The sequence below is a fragment of the Neofelis nebulosa genome, chromosome 2, assembly GCF_028018385.1.
Source record: "Neofelis nebulosa isolate mNeoNeb1 chromosome 2, mNeoNeb1.pri, whole genome shotgun sequence".
Taxonomy (NCBI): domain Eukaryota; kingdom Metazoa; phylum Chordata; class Mammalia; order Carnivora; family Felidae; genus Neofelis; species Neofelis nebulosa.
In genome coordinates, this window is record NC_080783.1 from 207,308,413 (window position 1) to 207,323,343 (window position 14,931).

The window sequence follows — 14,931 nt, forward strand, 5'->3', positions numbered from 1 at the left end:
GTCGTGCAAGGACCCTGGCAGGCAGCTGCCACTGGGTGGTTCTCGGGAGCCGTGGACGGGCAGCTCTCCTCCGGTCTTCAGAGGAATCCGAGGGTGGTGTTTGGGCAAGTCTGTGTCTGTTACTAATGCCGTCGCAAAGGGTTTTGGAGGCTTTGTATGGGCTGCCAGCCCGGCGGCCGGATCTGCCCGATTGTTCCCCCTGGGCAATCAAACAGTCTGATTTCTGGTGTCCTGGGCCGTGGGCACCGGCTACCTCCTTGGGTTCCAGCACGGCTCTAATAATCCTAAACTGCCTGAAGTCTACCTCAAGTGTGCAGTTTGCAGGGCTTCAGGAGAAAGGGCAGTGTTAGGGAATGGGAATAGGAGAAAATTGGAAACCTTAGTTTGGAGAATCATAACCAGACACTGGAGGAAATCAGAATTCACGATCCAGCCCAGTTTAAGAGGCAAACAACAAACATCCAAACACAGTTCATCTAACGTCCACAAAGGTCTGATTTTTTTTCCTAAAATCACCCCCACTTCCACCAAAGATAACCAAATTAAGACTCCAGCTTTAACAACGTTGGCCTAATTATTTCCATGAGCACTGCAAGAGTGACTAGCCATATAGAGTTTGCCTTTTTTTTTTTTTTTTTTTTTTTTTTTAAATCTGCTTTGCTGGAACTTCTCAAAGAATTTCAGACTGAACTTTTAATAGCCTCTCAGGGCTAAGAAGCCAAGCCAAGTACTTGCCATCAGACTCTGTCTGCAATACCTATAGATTCGGGTAAGTTCCTCTCTTCTTGAGGTCCCTAAAATATCCTGAGGTTCCTGCACCTGCCAGAAAATGACCTGCTGGGAACCCTGTAAGCAAGTACAAAGCTGATTTTTCCAAGGCACTTCATTGGCTCCAAAACGTCAGCCTTAGTTCCTTAAAGCTGTCTGCTCATATCTGAGTCAATGCACGTCTCCCTCAAATATGATATTCCAGTCAAAGCCCTGATAATATAACCAATGTTTCCAAATGTGTCCTGTCCTAAGAACAGATTCTTACTGAACGTATACAAATACACATGAAAATATAAGAATACTCACTGAGAGTTTCCAAATCTGGAGGGATCAGGTGGGGAGAAAAGATAAATGTATCATGTTTGTTTACAAAGGGATTATTCTACCAAATTTCTGCAAGTCATAATAGCTTAAGAGAAAAACACTTTCCTTCAATCTGGAGAAGCAAACATTAGAGAACCAGCAGCGTTTCAATCAAGAGTCATTATCTTCCTCAATTCATTCAGTCCCATGTTACTAATTCTTGCTCTGTTTGAGTGGTTTTCCTGTTAGTTCCAGAAGTTCTTACTCAGTTTGGCTTTATCATCTTACTGGTATGAGAGACCCGTATTTGTCAAAAGGCCTTCCCATGAATCTCCTTAAGCTGAAACCCATCTGTAATAGCATCAGAGTAAAACAATAACTATAAATGACAGAAAACTAAAAAAATGGCCATGGTTTTTCTGTGACACACAACACTTTAATAATTGGAATTACAAATGATGACATTACCCCAGGACATATCAAAACCTTAGGAATTTTATACAATTTCTGGAAAAGTTATAGCATCCACTCATACAATCTAAGGTTTATCCTCACTTATTTGACAGTGCTTCCCATGTAATTTGACATACCAAATAAACAAGCCTAATTAGTAAAAAAAAAAAAGATTTCATTTAGAAGTTGAATCTTGGGAAGTTGGTCAGAAATATCAGAAGGCTTTACTTCTTATTTTTTTAAGTTTATTTATTTGATAGAGCGTGAGCACGAGCGGGGGAAGGACGGGGGTGGGGGTGGGGGGGACAGAGAATCCCAAGCAGGCTCCCAATGTGGGGCTCGAACTCTCCAACTGTGAGATCATGACCTGAGCTAAAATCCAGAGTCAGACGTGTAACTGTAACCACCTGAGCCACCCAGGCACCCCAGTATTTATGTTTGAGAGAGAGGGAGAGAGTGCATGAACTCTCGAGTGGGGGAGGGGCAGAGAGAGAGGGAGACCTGAGACTCTGAAGCAGGTGCTGATCTGTCAGTGCAAAGCCCGACGTGGGGCTCAAACCATGAGATCATGACCTGAGCCCACGTTGGATGCTCAACCAACTGAGCCACCCAGACGCCCCAGAAAACTGTCGTTTGTAACAGGAAAACCAAATTCTAATCTTATATTGACGTACTTCTGATAGCAAAACTCATTCATTCCAACAAGGCGAATTTTTGAAAAATGGTATGTAGTCCCTCCCTGTCACTGCCCATGTTGACATACACTTACTGAGACAGGGCCATCCAGGGTGCTGCATGGAGCTGAGTCCTTGTGCTGGGATGTGCTGACCAGAACCCCCATCAGGAATGAAGGACCCTCAGCTGGTGGGCATGCTGCTAATGGTTCTTAGCTCCCAGGGCTCACGAGGGAGGGCGTTGACTGAAGACACCTGCCTTGTCCAGGCCACGCCCTCTTCCCAGGCAGTCTCACCTAATGGCCATTCAGTACAAGTGTATGAAAGTCCAGCCCTCTGCCCCAGTTTAGGCTGGTTCTAAAGAGGAACCCAACTTTTGGAAACTCCTCAGAGAGTCAGCTGAGGCTTCTGTTGAGGTTGTGTCACTGCTCAACCTCTGCCTGATCCTGTTCTCTCAACCAGCCTTCTCTTCCCCAGGTGTCGACCACTCCCTAAAAAACTTCTTTATGCACTCATCTTCATAATCTTAGTCCCGACCGTGCACAAAATTCCTTTCCAAAGATTTCCTTCTCACAAATCTTCTACAACTTCTTAAAATCAGGTTTTGTCCTAAGTTTTCCTTCTTTAAATAACCAGTCTCAATTCCCTTGCATACAGACTTGTTTCCCTTAATGGAAGCCAAAAAGAAACCCGTGTTAGTTCTCAGTGATTATATTTAGATTACCAAAACACTTTGTAACATGAACCTATTGACTTGCAGTAAACACAAGCAGAACAAACAACAGTTGTACCTCCTACGTCTCCTACTGGAAACTTTAAAAACACGTCCATTTTAATGAAACCAACAACGCTGAATTAGCTTTAATATTGAATATTTTCCCAAACCACATGAACTTAGAAGTGTTTTTCTCAGTTTTGGAATGCCTAATTCTTACAAGCACTTGCCTTTAAGCCAACTACATCGACCTCTTTGTCAAATTAATTTTAGTAGCACCACCCACAGGTAGAGAAAACAGCCTCACATTTACCACACACATGGACACACATACAGATACACAAGCAGGATGCAAATAAAATCGGGGCTGCCTGGGTGGCTCAGTCAGTTGAGTGTCCGACTCTTGATTTTGGCTCAGGTCATGATCTCACGGTCGAGCTCTGAGCTGAGCATGGAGCCTGCTTGGGATATTCTCTCTGTCTGTCTGTCTGTCTGTCTGTCTCTCTCTCTCCCCCCCCACCCCCTTAAAATAAATAAGTAAACATTAAAAAAAAAAGATGCAAACAAAATCTTAAAGGCCCAGTTTCCAAATATATCATAATTTATGGATCCACTGATTGGTCATTTTTCTCCAGTCTAATGAATACTGTGGGAAAGCAGTGTTGCAAAGCAAGAACTGCCCAATTTTGGAGAATACAGACCAAAGGGCTGCATTCGGGGATCAAATTCACTTTCCATTTTCCGATCAGAATACGGCTGGTTTTGTCCAAAGATACCAAAAGCTGCAGCAACAAACAAACCAAATGAAGCACCGAGTGCCTCTGGGAGCACTGGTTCCTGCCCCAAAGCCAAGGCTTCGTTGTCTGACCCAAACAGCTTCCTAGTCAACTTTCAGACAAGGGGGCGCAGAGATCCACACCAAAGCCCCCTGTTTGGAGGCACCCAATGGGAAGAGGAAATGCGCTCATGTGCCCTTGCATGTCAAGTACTCATCAAGCGGCGTGTCCACCCGAAGCCGAAAACCATTTCCTCGCTGCAAAAGTTAAATTGGGTCCCCAAGGCTGGCAGTGCCCAGTTGGGGTTGGGCTCTGGGGACAGTCCCTAGGACAAACAGCCTAGGCAGTCGCTTGGACTGGTCACCACACTCCCAGAACCGACTGGGGGCTGAGGAACCACAGGCAGAGAGCTCCCGTTGGCTCACAGCAAAATCAGTCACTGAGACAGTGAGTGTGCAGCAAGGAAAGGGTTTTTTCAAGAGGCCACCTAAGTCTGAGACGAGAACCCAAGCCTCAAATCCAGCTATCCAGAGGAAGAGAGTCAGGGATATTTAAAGACCAGAGGAGGGGCGCCTGGGTGGCTCAGTCGGGTGAGCATCCAACTCTTGATTTTGGCTCAGGTCATGATCTCACAGTTCGTGGGATCGAGCCCCATGTCAGGCTCTGTGGTGACAGCACAGAGCCTGCTTGGGATTCTCTCTCTCCCTCTGTCCCTCCCCTGGAAGTGTGCTCTCACTCAAAGCAAATAAACATTTAAAAATAATAAAGGCAAGTGGAAAAGTTCTGGGTAAAAGGTTGCTGTTGTGTTTATTAGTCCCATTAACCCTCTGGTTACCAGTTTCACATTCACACATCGCTCTTCTGTTCAAACACCTAACAGCTTACTCAGCACCTTGGCTGGGTGCTTCCTATTTGTGAAAACTTTCACAGGACTCATCTGCCCACAAGCGCCTTTCATATGCCTCTCTCTGGACCTGATTCCATTGTGTTGTCCCACCTTGTTTATTTAGCCCGACTCATCCATCAAGTCCCAACTGGAGCTCCTCCCTCTTCGATAACCAGCCTGGACATCTAGCCTGCAGCAACCTGTCCTTCTGGAGGATTCCTACAATGCTTCGTATCTATAAGGTAATTCATGATAACTTTTAACTTACGGAAGGAAGGAAGGAAGGAAGGAAGGAAGGAAGGAAGGAAGGAAGGAAGGAAGGAAGGAAGGAAAGAAGAAACAGAAAAGAAAGACGATCTCACTGTGCCAACTGGTTTCTAAACTCCATAGAGCAGAACCGATGTTCTGTAATCTTTTATCAACCATGGCTTTAAGAAGGAGACTCACAAGAAGTTACAAAAAAAACCCCCAAAAACTACAAAGTGTCCTCTCTGTCCCTTCAGTTGCCTCCCATGGTGACATCTTATAAAGCAGCGATACAATATCAAAACTGGGAACGTGAATTGGTGCAGTGCTATCAACTAGACCACAGACCTTACTCAGTTTTTACCATCTTTTAAAACCTGCATTCATTCGTGAGTGTGCAGCTCTATGCAAGTTTTTGAACAGGTGAAGTTTAATATAAAGAATTATTGACTTGGAGCACCTGGGTGGCTCAGTTAAGCGTCCAACTTCGGCTCAGGTCATGATCGTGTAGCTGTGGATTCGAGCCCCGCATCGGGCTCTGTGCTGACAGCTCGGAGCCTGGAGCCTGCTTCCGATTCTGTGTCTCCCTGTGTCTCTCGGCCCCTTCCCCACTCACACACTCTCTCTCTCAAAATAAATAAACATTAAAAAAATTATATAAAAAAAAGAATTATTGACTTTAACAGCAAATTGAAATAACAAGGGATTCACTGATAAGGTGCCTTGGTATTTACTGGAAATCCCCCGTCTGTGGTGGAGACTCATTCGTAGGGAGGTGCCTCAGTGGAGGCACTGCTCTCCAAAACTGCCTGGGGGCTGGGGGCACCAGGCGAAGCAGCTGAGCGCCTGACACCTCGGGAGTCACCTGCTGGGGTGGCCCCGCGTGCAATGCAGGTAAGGAGGAGCCGGCAAAGCAAGCACACCGTCAGGGAACCAGCAAGCCGAAGCCTTTCCTCCCGTAATCCCTCTGGTGCCCTCTACTGACAAGTCATGTCACACACCTAGCAAAGGAAAACAAGTTCAAAGGCCCAGGTCAATTCTCACAGAGCAACAAGCCGAATTGGAGCTGAGTCAATAAATCGATAAGTGGGACCACCATGGAACTTGGGGTGTTACCGGCGTTCAGTGAATCGGGCTGCTACAGCGTGCGGTGAGCTGAGCAGTCTCACACAGGAAAGAACCATCCCCGTAATGGTGCCAGCAGCACCCCTGTATCAGCCAGGGTCCCGGCAGGAGACAGTAGCACACTCAAACAAGGATGGATACTCTGAGAAGAGTCTCTTGACATGTTGTGGACAGGTGTGGGGAAACCGGGGGGAGAGCACAGATCCCTGGGGCTGCTTACCTCCCCCAGGTCTGGAGAGGCAGGAGGCTCGTGAGACCCAGGAGAGAAGCATGGTGGAAAGAGCTGCCTGACAGGATGACCGGGGCTGTGACCTTTCAGCACAGGGTGCAGCCCGCCAGAGGCCCCGAGATGGGGAATTAATACCCCAAACCCACGCTCTCCCCTCTGGCCTGCTGGTGCCACAACCCACATCCCACTCCAGCCCCCATGTCGAGTGAGCCCAGATGGAAGCCAGGAGTTTGGAGAGCCGTCGGACTCTCCACCGGACCCCGCTGAGGTCCGGCTTGATGGGGAGGGGGTCGAGGGCTGGGCGGGGATGGGGCTGGCTATGTCCCGATGCTGCTCCTCCAGCCCCAACTTGAGCCCTGTGCCCAGTCAGCCCCCAGAACCTCATATTTGGACAGCACCTCCTCCAACAAGATCCGACGAGGGACGGGTTGGACACAGCAGGGAGGTCTGAGACGTCCAGGCCCTGGTAGCCGATGGCACAGCCACTGGCATGGCAGCCTTTACAGGCAACACCTGAAACTCCAAGACCTCAAGAGAGAAATGGCCACGTTCGTTTGACCATATCCACTCCTTGTCCTGAAACGTGGCAGCGCCCCCTGCGTCAGGACGAAATGGGCACCTTCCAAGTATGCTCCTTGGTGCCGGTGAAGGGTCCAGTTTTCTGAGGCACCTTCAACACCTGCTGTCGGGACAGGTGTTCTCGCAGAGCCTCCACGTCATACAAGCGGTCAGCCAGGAACTGGAGCAGCGACCTTCCCTTCTTCTGATTGCCCTCCAGGGCCACCGCCCTGCTCAGGGCACAGATGCCCCCAGGACTCCATGACAGACCGGGGCCGCCAGGTGCAGGGACTCTTAAAGCCCCCAAACTCTTCCTTCAGTCTCCCTCCAGTCTTCTCTTAGCCTGCTCCGATTCTGCCCTGGGCGCCGCCACCGCGCCGGGATGAGGTCAGCTCTACGCAGTTTTATTCCACGTACAGATTCGTGTAGTCACCGCCATGATCAAGATTGAGAACTGTGCCATCACTGAAGAACCTCTTTGTGCTACCTTTTTGTATCTGCACCTCCCCTCGCCACCCCACCCTCTGGCAACCACTGATCTGTTCCCCATCTCTATAGTTTTGTCACTTTAAGAACATTATATAAATGGGGGCGCCTGGGTGGCTCAGTCGGTTGAGCGTCCGACTTCAGCTCAGGTCATGATCTCACGGTCCGTGAGTTCAAGCTCCGCGATGGACTCTGTGCTGACAGCTTGGAGCTTGGAGCCTGGAGCCTGCTTCGGATTCTGTGTCTCCCTCTCTCTCTGCCCCTCCCCTGCTCATGCTCTGTCTCTGTCTCAAAAATAAATAAAAACACTAAAAAAAAAAAAAAAAAAAAAAAGGCATGTTATATAAATGGAGTCACACAGTATATACCCCTTTGGGACCTTTTTCACTAGGCATAATATCCTTGAGGTTGTTACCTGTATCAATAGTTGATGCCTGGTTATTGCTTAATATTCACCATACGGCTGTACCAGAGTTTAACAATTCACCTGCCGAAGGATGTGCGGGTTGTTTTTAATATTTTGCTACTGTGAATAATGCTATGACTATTTACTATTTAAATCATTTTTAAATGTACAGTTCCATGGCACTAAGCACATTCACCCGGTTGTGCCACCATCACCACCATCCATCACCATGACTCTCTTCATCTGGCAAAACTGAAGCTCTATATACACTCAACATTAACTTCCCATTCCCTCCTCCCTCCAGTCCCTGGTAGCCACCATTCCGCTTTCTGTCTCTGTGAATTGACTAAGTATTTCATATGAATGGAATCATACAATATCTGTCCTGTTGTTGTGTGTGTTTTTTAAAGTAGGCTTCATACCCAACCAGGGGCTTGAACTCACGACCCTGAGATCAAGACCTGACATCAAGAGTTGGATCTTGTTGGGGGGGGGGGAGGGGCGCCTGGGTGGAAGTTGGTTGAGCACGTGACTCTTGATTTCGGCTTACGTCATGATCCGAGGGTCGTGGGATGGAGCCCCACGTCGGGCTCCGTGCTGAGTGTGGAGACTGCTTAAGATTCTTTTTCTTTTTTCTTTCTTTCCTTTCTTCCTCTTTCCTTTGTTTTTTTTCTCTCTTTCCTTATTTTTCTTTCCTTCCTTCCCCCCTCTCCCTCTGCTCCTCTCCCCCACCAGCACTCTCTCTCTCTAAGAGAAAAACAAAGGTCGGACTCTCGGGGTATCTGGCTGGCTCCGTCGGTAGGTGTAGAGATTACTTAAAAAAAAATCTGAAAATGAAGAGTCCAACACCTAAGCGACAGAGACTCCTAGGCATCCCAACGCCTATCCTTTTGTAATTGGCTTATTTCACTTAGCATAATGTTCTCAAGTTTCATGCATGTTCTACCACGGGTCAGAATTTCTTTTCAAGGCTGAATAATACTCCATTGTATTTAGATACCACACTGTTTATCCATTCATCCATCCATGGATATGTGGGCTGCTTCCGTCTTCCGACTATTGTGAACAACGCTGCTGTGAACATGGGTGTACAAATATCTGCTCAAATCTCTGCTTTCAGTTCTTTCGGGCACATACCCAGAAGCGGAATTGCTGGATCAAATGAGAAATCTATTTGTAATTGTTTGGGAACTGCCATACTGTTTTCCACATCTACATCTCCTGCTGACAAGGACAGCAGCTGGGGACTAGGCCAGACATCACCTGTCACCCAAACTGGCCAGAGCTCAAACATGAGACACTCTGGTGATGGACGAGTCAGGAGAACTGGAACAAGGGCTGGAAACCAGAAAACATGGCAGACATTGCCCAGTCCTTGACCAGCTGTGTCCCTGGGCAAGTCACACTACCTTCCCTGACCTCCACCCTAAGCTGTACAATGCAGGCACTGTAGTAACGCAGTGAGTGGTTTCAAATCCCAGGAAGAAGACTGAACCCCTGGGAGAAATGGGAATTCAGCCAGTGGATGGCCTTCAGACTTGAACCACAACAATGGCTCTTCCTGGGTCTCCCGCCTACCTAACTACCCCACAGATTGTGGATTTGCCAGCCTCCGTAATTGCAGAGACAACTCCTTAAAACAAATCTGTTTATAAACACATGCTATTGGTTCTGTCTCTCTGCAGATGCCTAATACAGATTTTGGTTGAACAGAAACACAGATCTCTGAGCTATTTTAAGCATTTGAAAAGCTCATCTCCCACCCCCACCCCATATTCAGTGGCTCCTGATAAATTTACACAGGTTAACTAAAAACTGTTAGGTCCTGTGTTCTACCGCTGTTCATAGTTTTTACTTTGGCTTCAGCTATGTCACTAACTTGGCTAAACTGTGGAGGCTTAGGTTAAAGGCACAGGCCTTGAAGAGTCAGACTTTGGGTACTGGCCTTTATTAGCTGTGTGCCTTTGAGCAAATGACTCCACCTCTCTGAGTACTTTTCCCCATCCATAAACTGAGGATGACAGCTACCTCAGGAACAGAAGTGCTATGATTTAACTGTCATTACATTTTAGAAAATTAAACACAGAGCCATTAGCCCTGGTGCAGCGGGAGCTATAATTAGCAGCATAACGACGAAAAGGTGCTGTTTGAGGAAGGGAAAAATGTGAGGTGCTGGCTCCATATCAGGAGATCAGTATCACCGCAAATGAACCTTCACTGGTCATTTCCAACGAATTTCCAGCTCTGACAGAGGTAGAGCTTGACCCGCCGAGGCCCCAGGCAGCAGGTGATCCCAGCCCCGCCCCTCGCCCCGCCCCCACATTAGCCCCGCCCCCGGCCGGCGCCCACCTGGATCTCCTGACAGGCCGACGCCGCCCGCCGGCCCTCCGCCTGCTTCTCCTCGATGAGGCCCAGGCCCAGACCGAAGGCCAGAAACACGGCCCGGCCGCAAGGGCCCGCGCCACCCCGGGCCCGCACCGCGAACTGCCGCTGGAGCCGCGCCGCCAGCCCGACCACCGACTGGCGGAAGAAGCGGTAGCGGTCGGGCAGCCCGAGCCCGAGCCTGCGCGGCTCCGCGCCGGGTCCCGCGGTCTGACCCCGGCGTTCTCCGCGGCCCCATCCCGCCGCGGGGCCCGGCCGCTCGGGCCGTCCCCAGCCATAGGCCGGGCCAGGCTTGGCCGTGAAACGCAGCAGTAGCGCTCGACCCAGCTGTAGGCCCCGGCCCAACGCCTGTCGCACCGCCATGGCGGCACCGCGACCCGGTCCCCCAGCCGCAGGCCTCCGGGACGCCGCGCACCACAACAAACTTCAGGGACTGCGCCTCTACGCAGGCGCAGGCGCCGAGGGGCGGGGCGGGGCGGGGCCGCCGCTCTAGCGGTTCCCCGGCTGGGCGCGAGAGGGCGCCCTGTGCGCACCTGCGCGACGGGTAGTTTCTCGCTCTTGCGCTCTTTGAACCCGGCTTGGAGGGATTAAGCGTTAAGGAAATCCTGAGTGTGAACATCGCTGGTCCTGGGCCAAATCGAGAAACTGATAAAGGAAACTAATATTTATTGACTATCACCCGCTGCGCCAGACTCTTTACACCTGTTAATTTATTTAATTTTCGCACAAAGATAGGAATGTCAGTTTTACAGATAAGGAAACAGGCATTGAAAGGGCAGTGACTGGGACACCTGGGTGGCTCAGTCGTTGAGTGTCCGACGTCAGCTTAGGTCATGATCTCACAGTTTGTGAGTTGGAGCTGGCGTCAGGCTCTGTGCTGGGCGCCTGGAGCCTGCTTCGGATACTGTGCCTCCCTCTCTCTCTCTCTGTTCCTCCTCCACTCGTGTTCTGTCTCTCTCTCTCTCTCAAAACTAAATAAAACATTTAAAAAAAAATAAGAAAGAAAGGGCAGTGACTGAGGTCCCATTCGTTGACAGAGCTGAGATTAAAGTTCATGTTGCCCTGATTCTTGGGTCCTTGCCCACCCCACCACTCATGCCCTTAGGCTCCTCTCTACAAGCCCACAGTCCTGGTACCTTCCTAGGACTCTCCAAGAGAATTCCCACCCAAAGGCTACATTTTTCAGATGAGTAAACTGAGGCCCCAAGACATGGAACAACTTGCCCAAAGTCACAGTGGCAGAGTCCTGTTCCCCAAACCCACTGTTAGGAATGGCTGATGAAGGGATTTGTTCTGAGTGACTTCTTTTTTTCTTTCCTTTTCTTGGCTTTTTTTAATGGGAAATTTCAAGCATACACAAAAAATAGAATAATATGGTGAACCCCATATCACCAATTACCAACAAATAGCTGTTTTTAAAATCCATTTACACCTTCCTACTAACCCTCCTGCCCATTACTTGAAAGCAAATCCCAAATGTTACATTATTTCATTTATAAATACTTTAGTATCTGTCTCTAAGAGATAAGAATTCTTTTTAGGGGCGCCTAGGTGGCTCAGTCGGTTGAGCATCTGACTTCGGCTCAGGTCGTGATCTCACAGCTTGTGATTTTGAGCCCCGCGTCGGGCTCTGTGCTGACAGCTCAGAGCCTGGAGCCCGCTTTGGATTCTGTGTCTCTGTCTCTCTCTGCCCCTCCCCTCCTCATGCTCTGTCTCTCTCAAAAATAAATAAACATTAACAAAAAAGAGAGGTCCTGGAAGGTATGTAAAATGTTTGGGGGTGTGTGACCATGTATCTCTGTGTGAGGGGGTGAGCTTCCAGGCAGAGACATTTGTCTAGCTTGAGATTCACCTTAACATTGCCTGACTAAATAGGCACAGCCTAATCTGTTTATTTCAGGGCTCCCTTGGGTCCTTCGGGACAGCCCTGGTTCCACGCTGTGGAGTAAGTAGGAATAGCAGGCTAGCGTGTAAAAATAAGGCAACTGCAAAATGCTTCATTTTGAAGCATTTTGAATTGGTGAATTTAAACATGTTGAAACTAATACATACATTGAATGGAGACCCAGTACTTTCACTCCTGGGTATAGACCCACAGGAATGCATATGTATTTCCCCAAGAATGTTTGTAGTGGCGCTATTCCATGACGATGGAAACAACTCAAATGGCCATCTATAGTAAGTGGGCTGGATAAGTTGTATATTCACCCAATGGACTACTAAACAGCCATAAAAGTATGTACAGCTAAATGCAAACCGCAGGGATGTATTTTATAAATATACTGATCAGTAAGGAAAGCAAACATAAAAAGGAATAAATATTTTGTAATTCCCTTTGCACAAAGTTCAAGGGCAGATGAAACTAATCTACAGTGTTAGAGGTCAGGATAGCAGTTGTCCTTGGGAGGTTGTTACCAGAAGCAGATTCAAGAAGGATTTTGGGGGCTAGTGACATTCTTCTTCTTTTTTTTTTTTTTTTTTTAATTTTTTTTTTCAACGTTTTTTATTTATTTTTGGGACAGAGAGAGACAGAGCATGAACGGGGGAGGGTCAGAGAGAGAGGGAGACACAGAATCGGAAACAGGCTCCAGGCTCCGAGCCATCGGCCCAGAGCCTGACGCGGGGCTCGAACTCACGGACCGCGAGATCGTGACCTGGCTGAAGTCGGACGCTTAACCGACTGCGCCACCCAGGCGCCCCGTGACATTCTTCTTCTTGCTCTGGGTATGTTCATTTGATGAAAATTCATCAAGGGGCAGCTGGATGGGTCAGTAGGTTACGCGTCCGACTTCGGCTCAGGTCATGATCTTGCAGTTTGTGAGTTCGAGCCCCGCGTCAGGCTCTGTGCTGATAGCTCAGAGCCTGGAGCCTGCTTCAGATTCTGTGTTTCTCTCTCTGCCCCTCTTCCACTCATACTCTGTCTCTCTCTCTCTCTCAAAAATAAATAAAACATTAAAAAATTAAAAAAAAAGAAAATTCATCAAGATGTACACTTTGGTTTGTGCAATTTTCCGGGTGTAATATTTCAGTAAATGTTTTAGATAATCTTCTTGACATAATGAAAACTTTTTTTGAAAAGTTTGGTCTAACTCATTCATGGTCTCAAAGTTTTAAGAAAATGAACTTGTTTTGAATAGTGCATTAAAGGTCACAAAGTTTACTCAACTGTCTTTGAACTTAGTGGTTTCAAACAATTCTATTTTAATAATGAACTTTGTTGTATCATAAACCTAGACTTGAACTTTGCTCTGCCATAGTAGCTCATCTGAGTCAGCCTATTTCTGAAATAGAGGATAGGACTTACCATTGTTTAGGGCCAGCCAACATTAAAGAGCTGCTGTTTTTTTTTTTTTATGAGATTTAATTTAATTTATTTATTTACTTACCTACCTATCTATCTATTTATTTATAATCTGTTTAGAAAATTTTATTCGGGGGCGCCTGGGTGGCTCAGTCGGTTGAGCGTCTGACTTCAGCTCAGGTCATGGTCTCACTGCTCATAGTTCTGTGCTGACCGCTCACAGCTCAGAGCCTGGAGCCTGCTTCAGATTCTTTCTCCAGCTTTCTGCCCCTCCCCCACTCGCATTCTGTCTCTCTCTTGCAAATATAAACAAACATGAAAAAAAAATTTTTTAAATAAAATGCTTACTCCTTTTTGAGAGAGAGAGAGAGAGACTCAGAGAGGGGAACAGAGGATCTAAAGCGGGCTCTGCGCTGACAGCAGAGAGCCCGATGCGGGGCTCAAACTCACAAACCATGAGATCATGACCTGAACTGAAGTCTGACACTTAATCGACTGAGCCACTCAGGTGCCCCAAAATTTTATTTTTAGGTACTCTCTATACCCAACATGGGGCTTGAACTCACAACCCTGAGATTGAGAGTCTCATGCTCTACCACCTGAGCTAGCCAGGCGCCCCAGGAGCATCTTCACTTTGATTCTTCTGATGATGGTATGGTGGGAAAGGCAGGATACCAAGAGAAAGCAAGCAAAAGATTTCACATCCCTTTATTCCACCTTAAATATGAAGTCAAGGGATGTGTAGATGCTAGCGGGAGTCTTCAATCATCTGAAGAGTTCTGGCCACCAGGCTTGCTTGGCCATGGGGTGGGCCCTTGGCTAGGAACAGGTAGTCACCTGTTTCAGCAGTGTGTGTGTGTGTGTGTGTGTGTGTGTGTGTGCACGTGTGTGCGTTCTGATCTCTTTTATTGGGAGAAATTGTAGGATGCTGGCGATATCCCATCATATTTATTCGGGAGACACATACATTGATAAATAGATGAGTTTCTTGCCAATTTATTTATAGGTGCACATAGAAATCAGATAGTGTCTTTAATTTTTTTTTTTAATTTTTTTTCAACGTTTTTTATTTATTTTTGGGACAGAGAGAGACAGAGCATGAACGGGGGAGGGGCAGAGAGAGAGAAGGAGACACAGAATCTGAAGCAGGCTCCAGGCTCCGAGCTGTCAGCGCAGAGCCTGTTGTGGGGCTTGAACCCACTAACCATGAGATCATGACTTGAGCCAAAGTCAGATGTTTAATTGACTAAGCTACCCAGGCGCCCATAAATTATAATTTTAAATGCTCCATTGAAGTTGTCCTTTGGAGAAAGCTAAGGAAGAGAAGGTTGGAGAAATTTCACACTCCAGTAATCTCAGGCTCATCCATGGAAACTTAGGTGGGGCAAAGGTCTCATTTAAAGTTCAAATCTAGGGGGCGCCTGGGTGGCTCAGTCGGTTGGGCATCCGACTTCGGCTCAGGTCATGACCTCACAGTTCCTGAGTTCGAGCCCCGCGTCGGGCTCTGTGCTGACAGCTCAGAGCCTGGAGCCTGCTTCCGATGCTGTGTCTCCCTCTCTCTGGCCCTCCTCCGCTCACACTCTGTCTCACTCTCTCTCTCAAAAATAAATACACATTTAA

At 47.8% G+C, this 14,931-nt stretch overlaps 1 protein-coding gene and 1 non-coding gene across 3 annotated transcripts in view; both read right to left on the bottom strand.

The window, feature by feature from the left end:
• PINK1 (PTEN induced kinase 1) overlaps positions 1-10,453 on the bottom strand; it is a 26,972-nt gene extending 16,519 nt beyond the window's left edge. The window contains exon 1 of one of the 2 annotated variants that reach the window (XM_058718827.1): positions 9,978-10,453. In XM_058718827.1, the coding sequence (XP_058574810.1) occupies positions 9,978-10,373 (396 nt within the window). In that variant the 5' untranslated portion in view covers positions 10,374-10,453. The remainder of the gene's footprint in view (positions 1-9,977) is intronic. The other variant, XM_058718826.1, reaches the window with a different exon arrangement.
• Positions 10,454-13,852: 3,399 nt separating this feature from the next.
• TRNAE-CUC (transfer RNA glutamic acid (anticodon CUC)) lies at positions 13,853-13,925 on the bottom strand. The gene has a single exon. It is a non-coding gene; the product is annotated as a tRNA-Glu (tRNA).
• Positions 13,926-14,931: the final 1,006 nt, after the last annotated feature.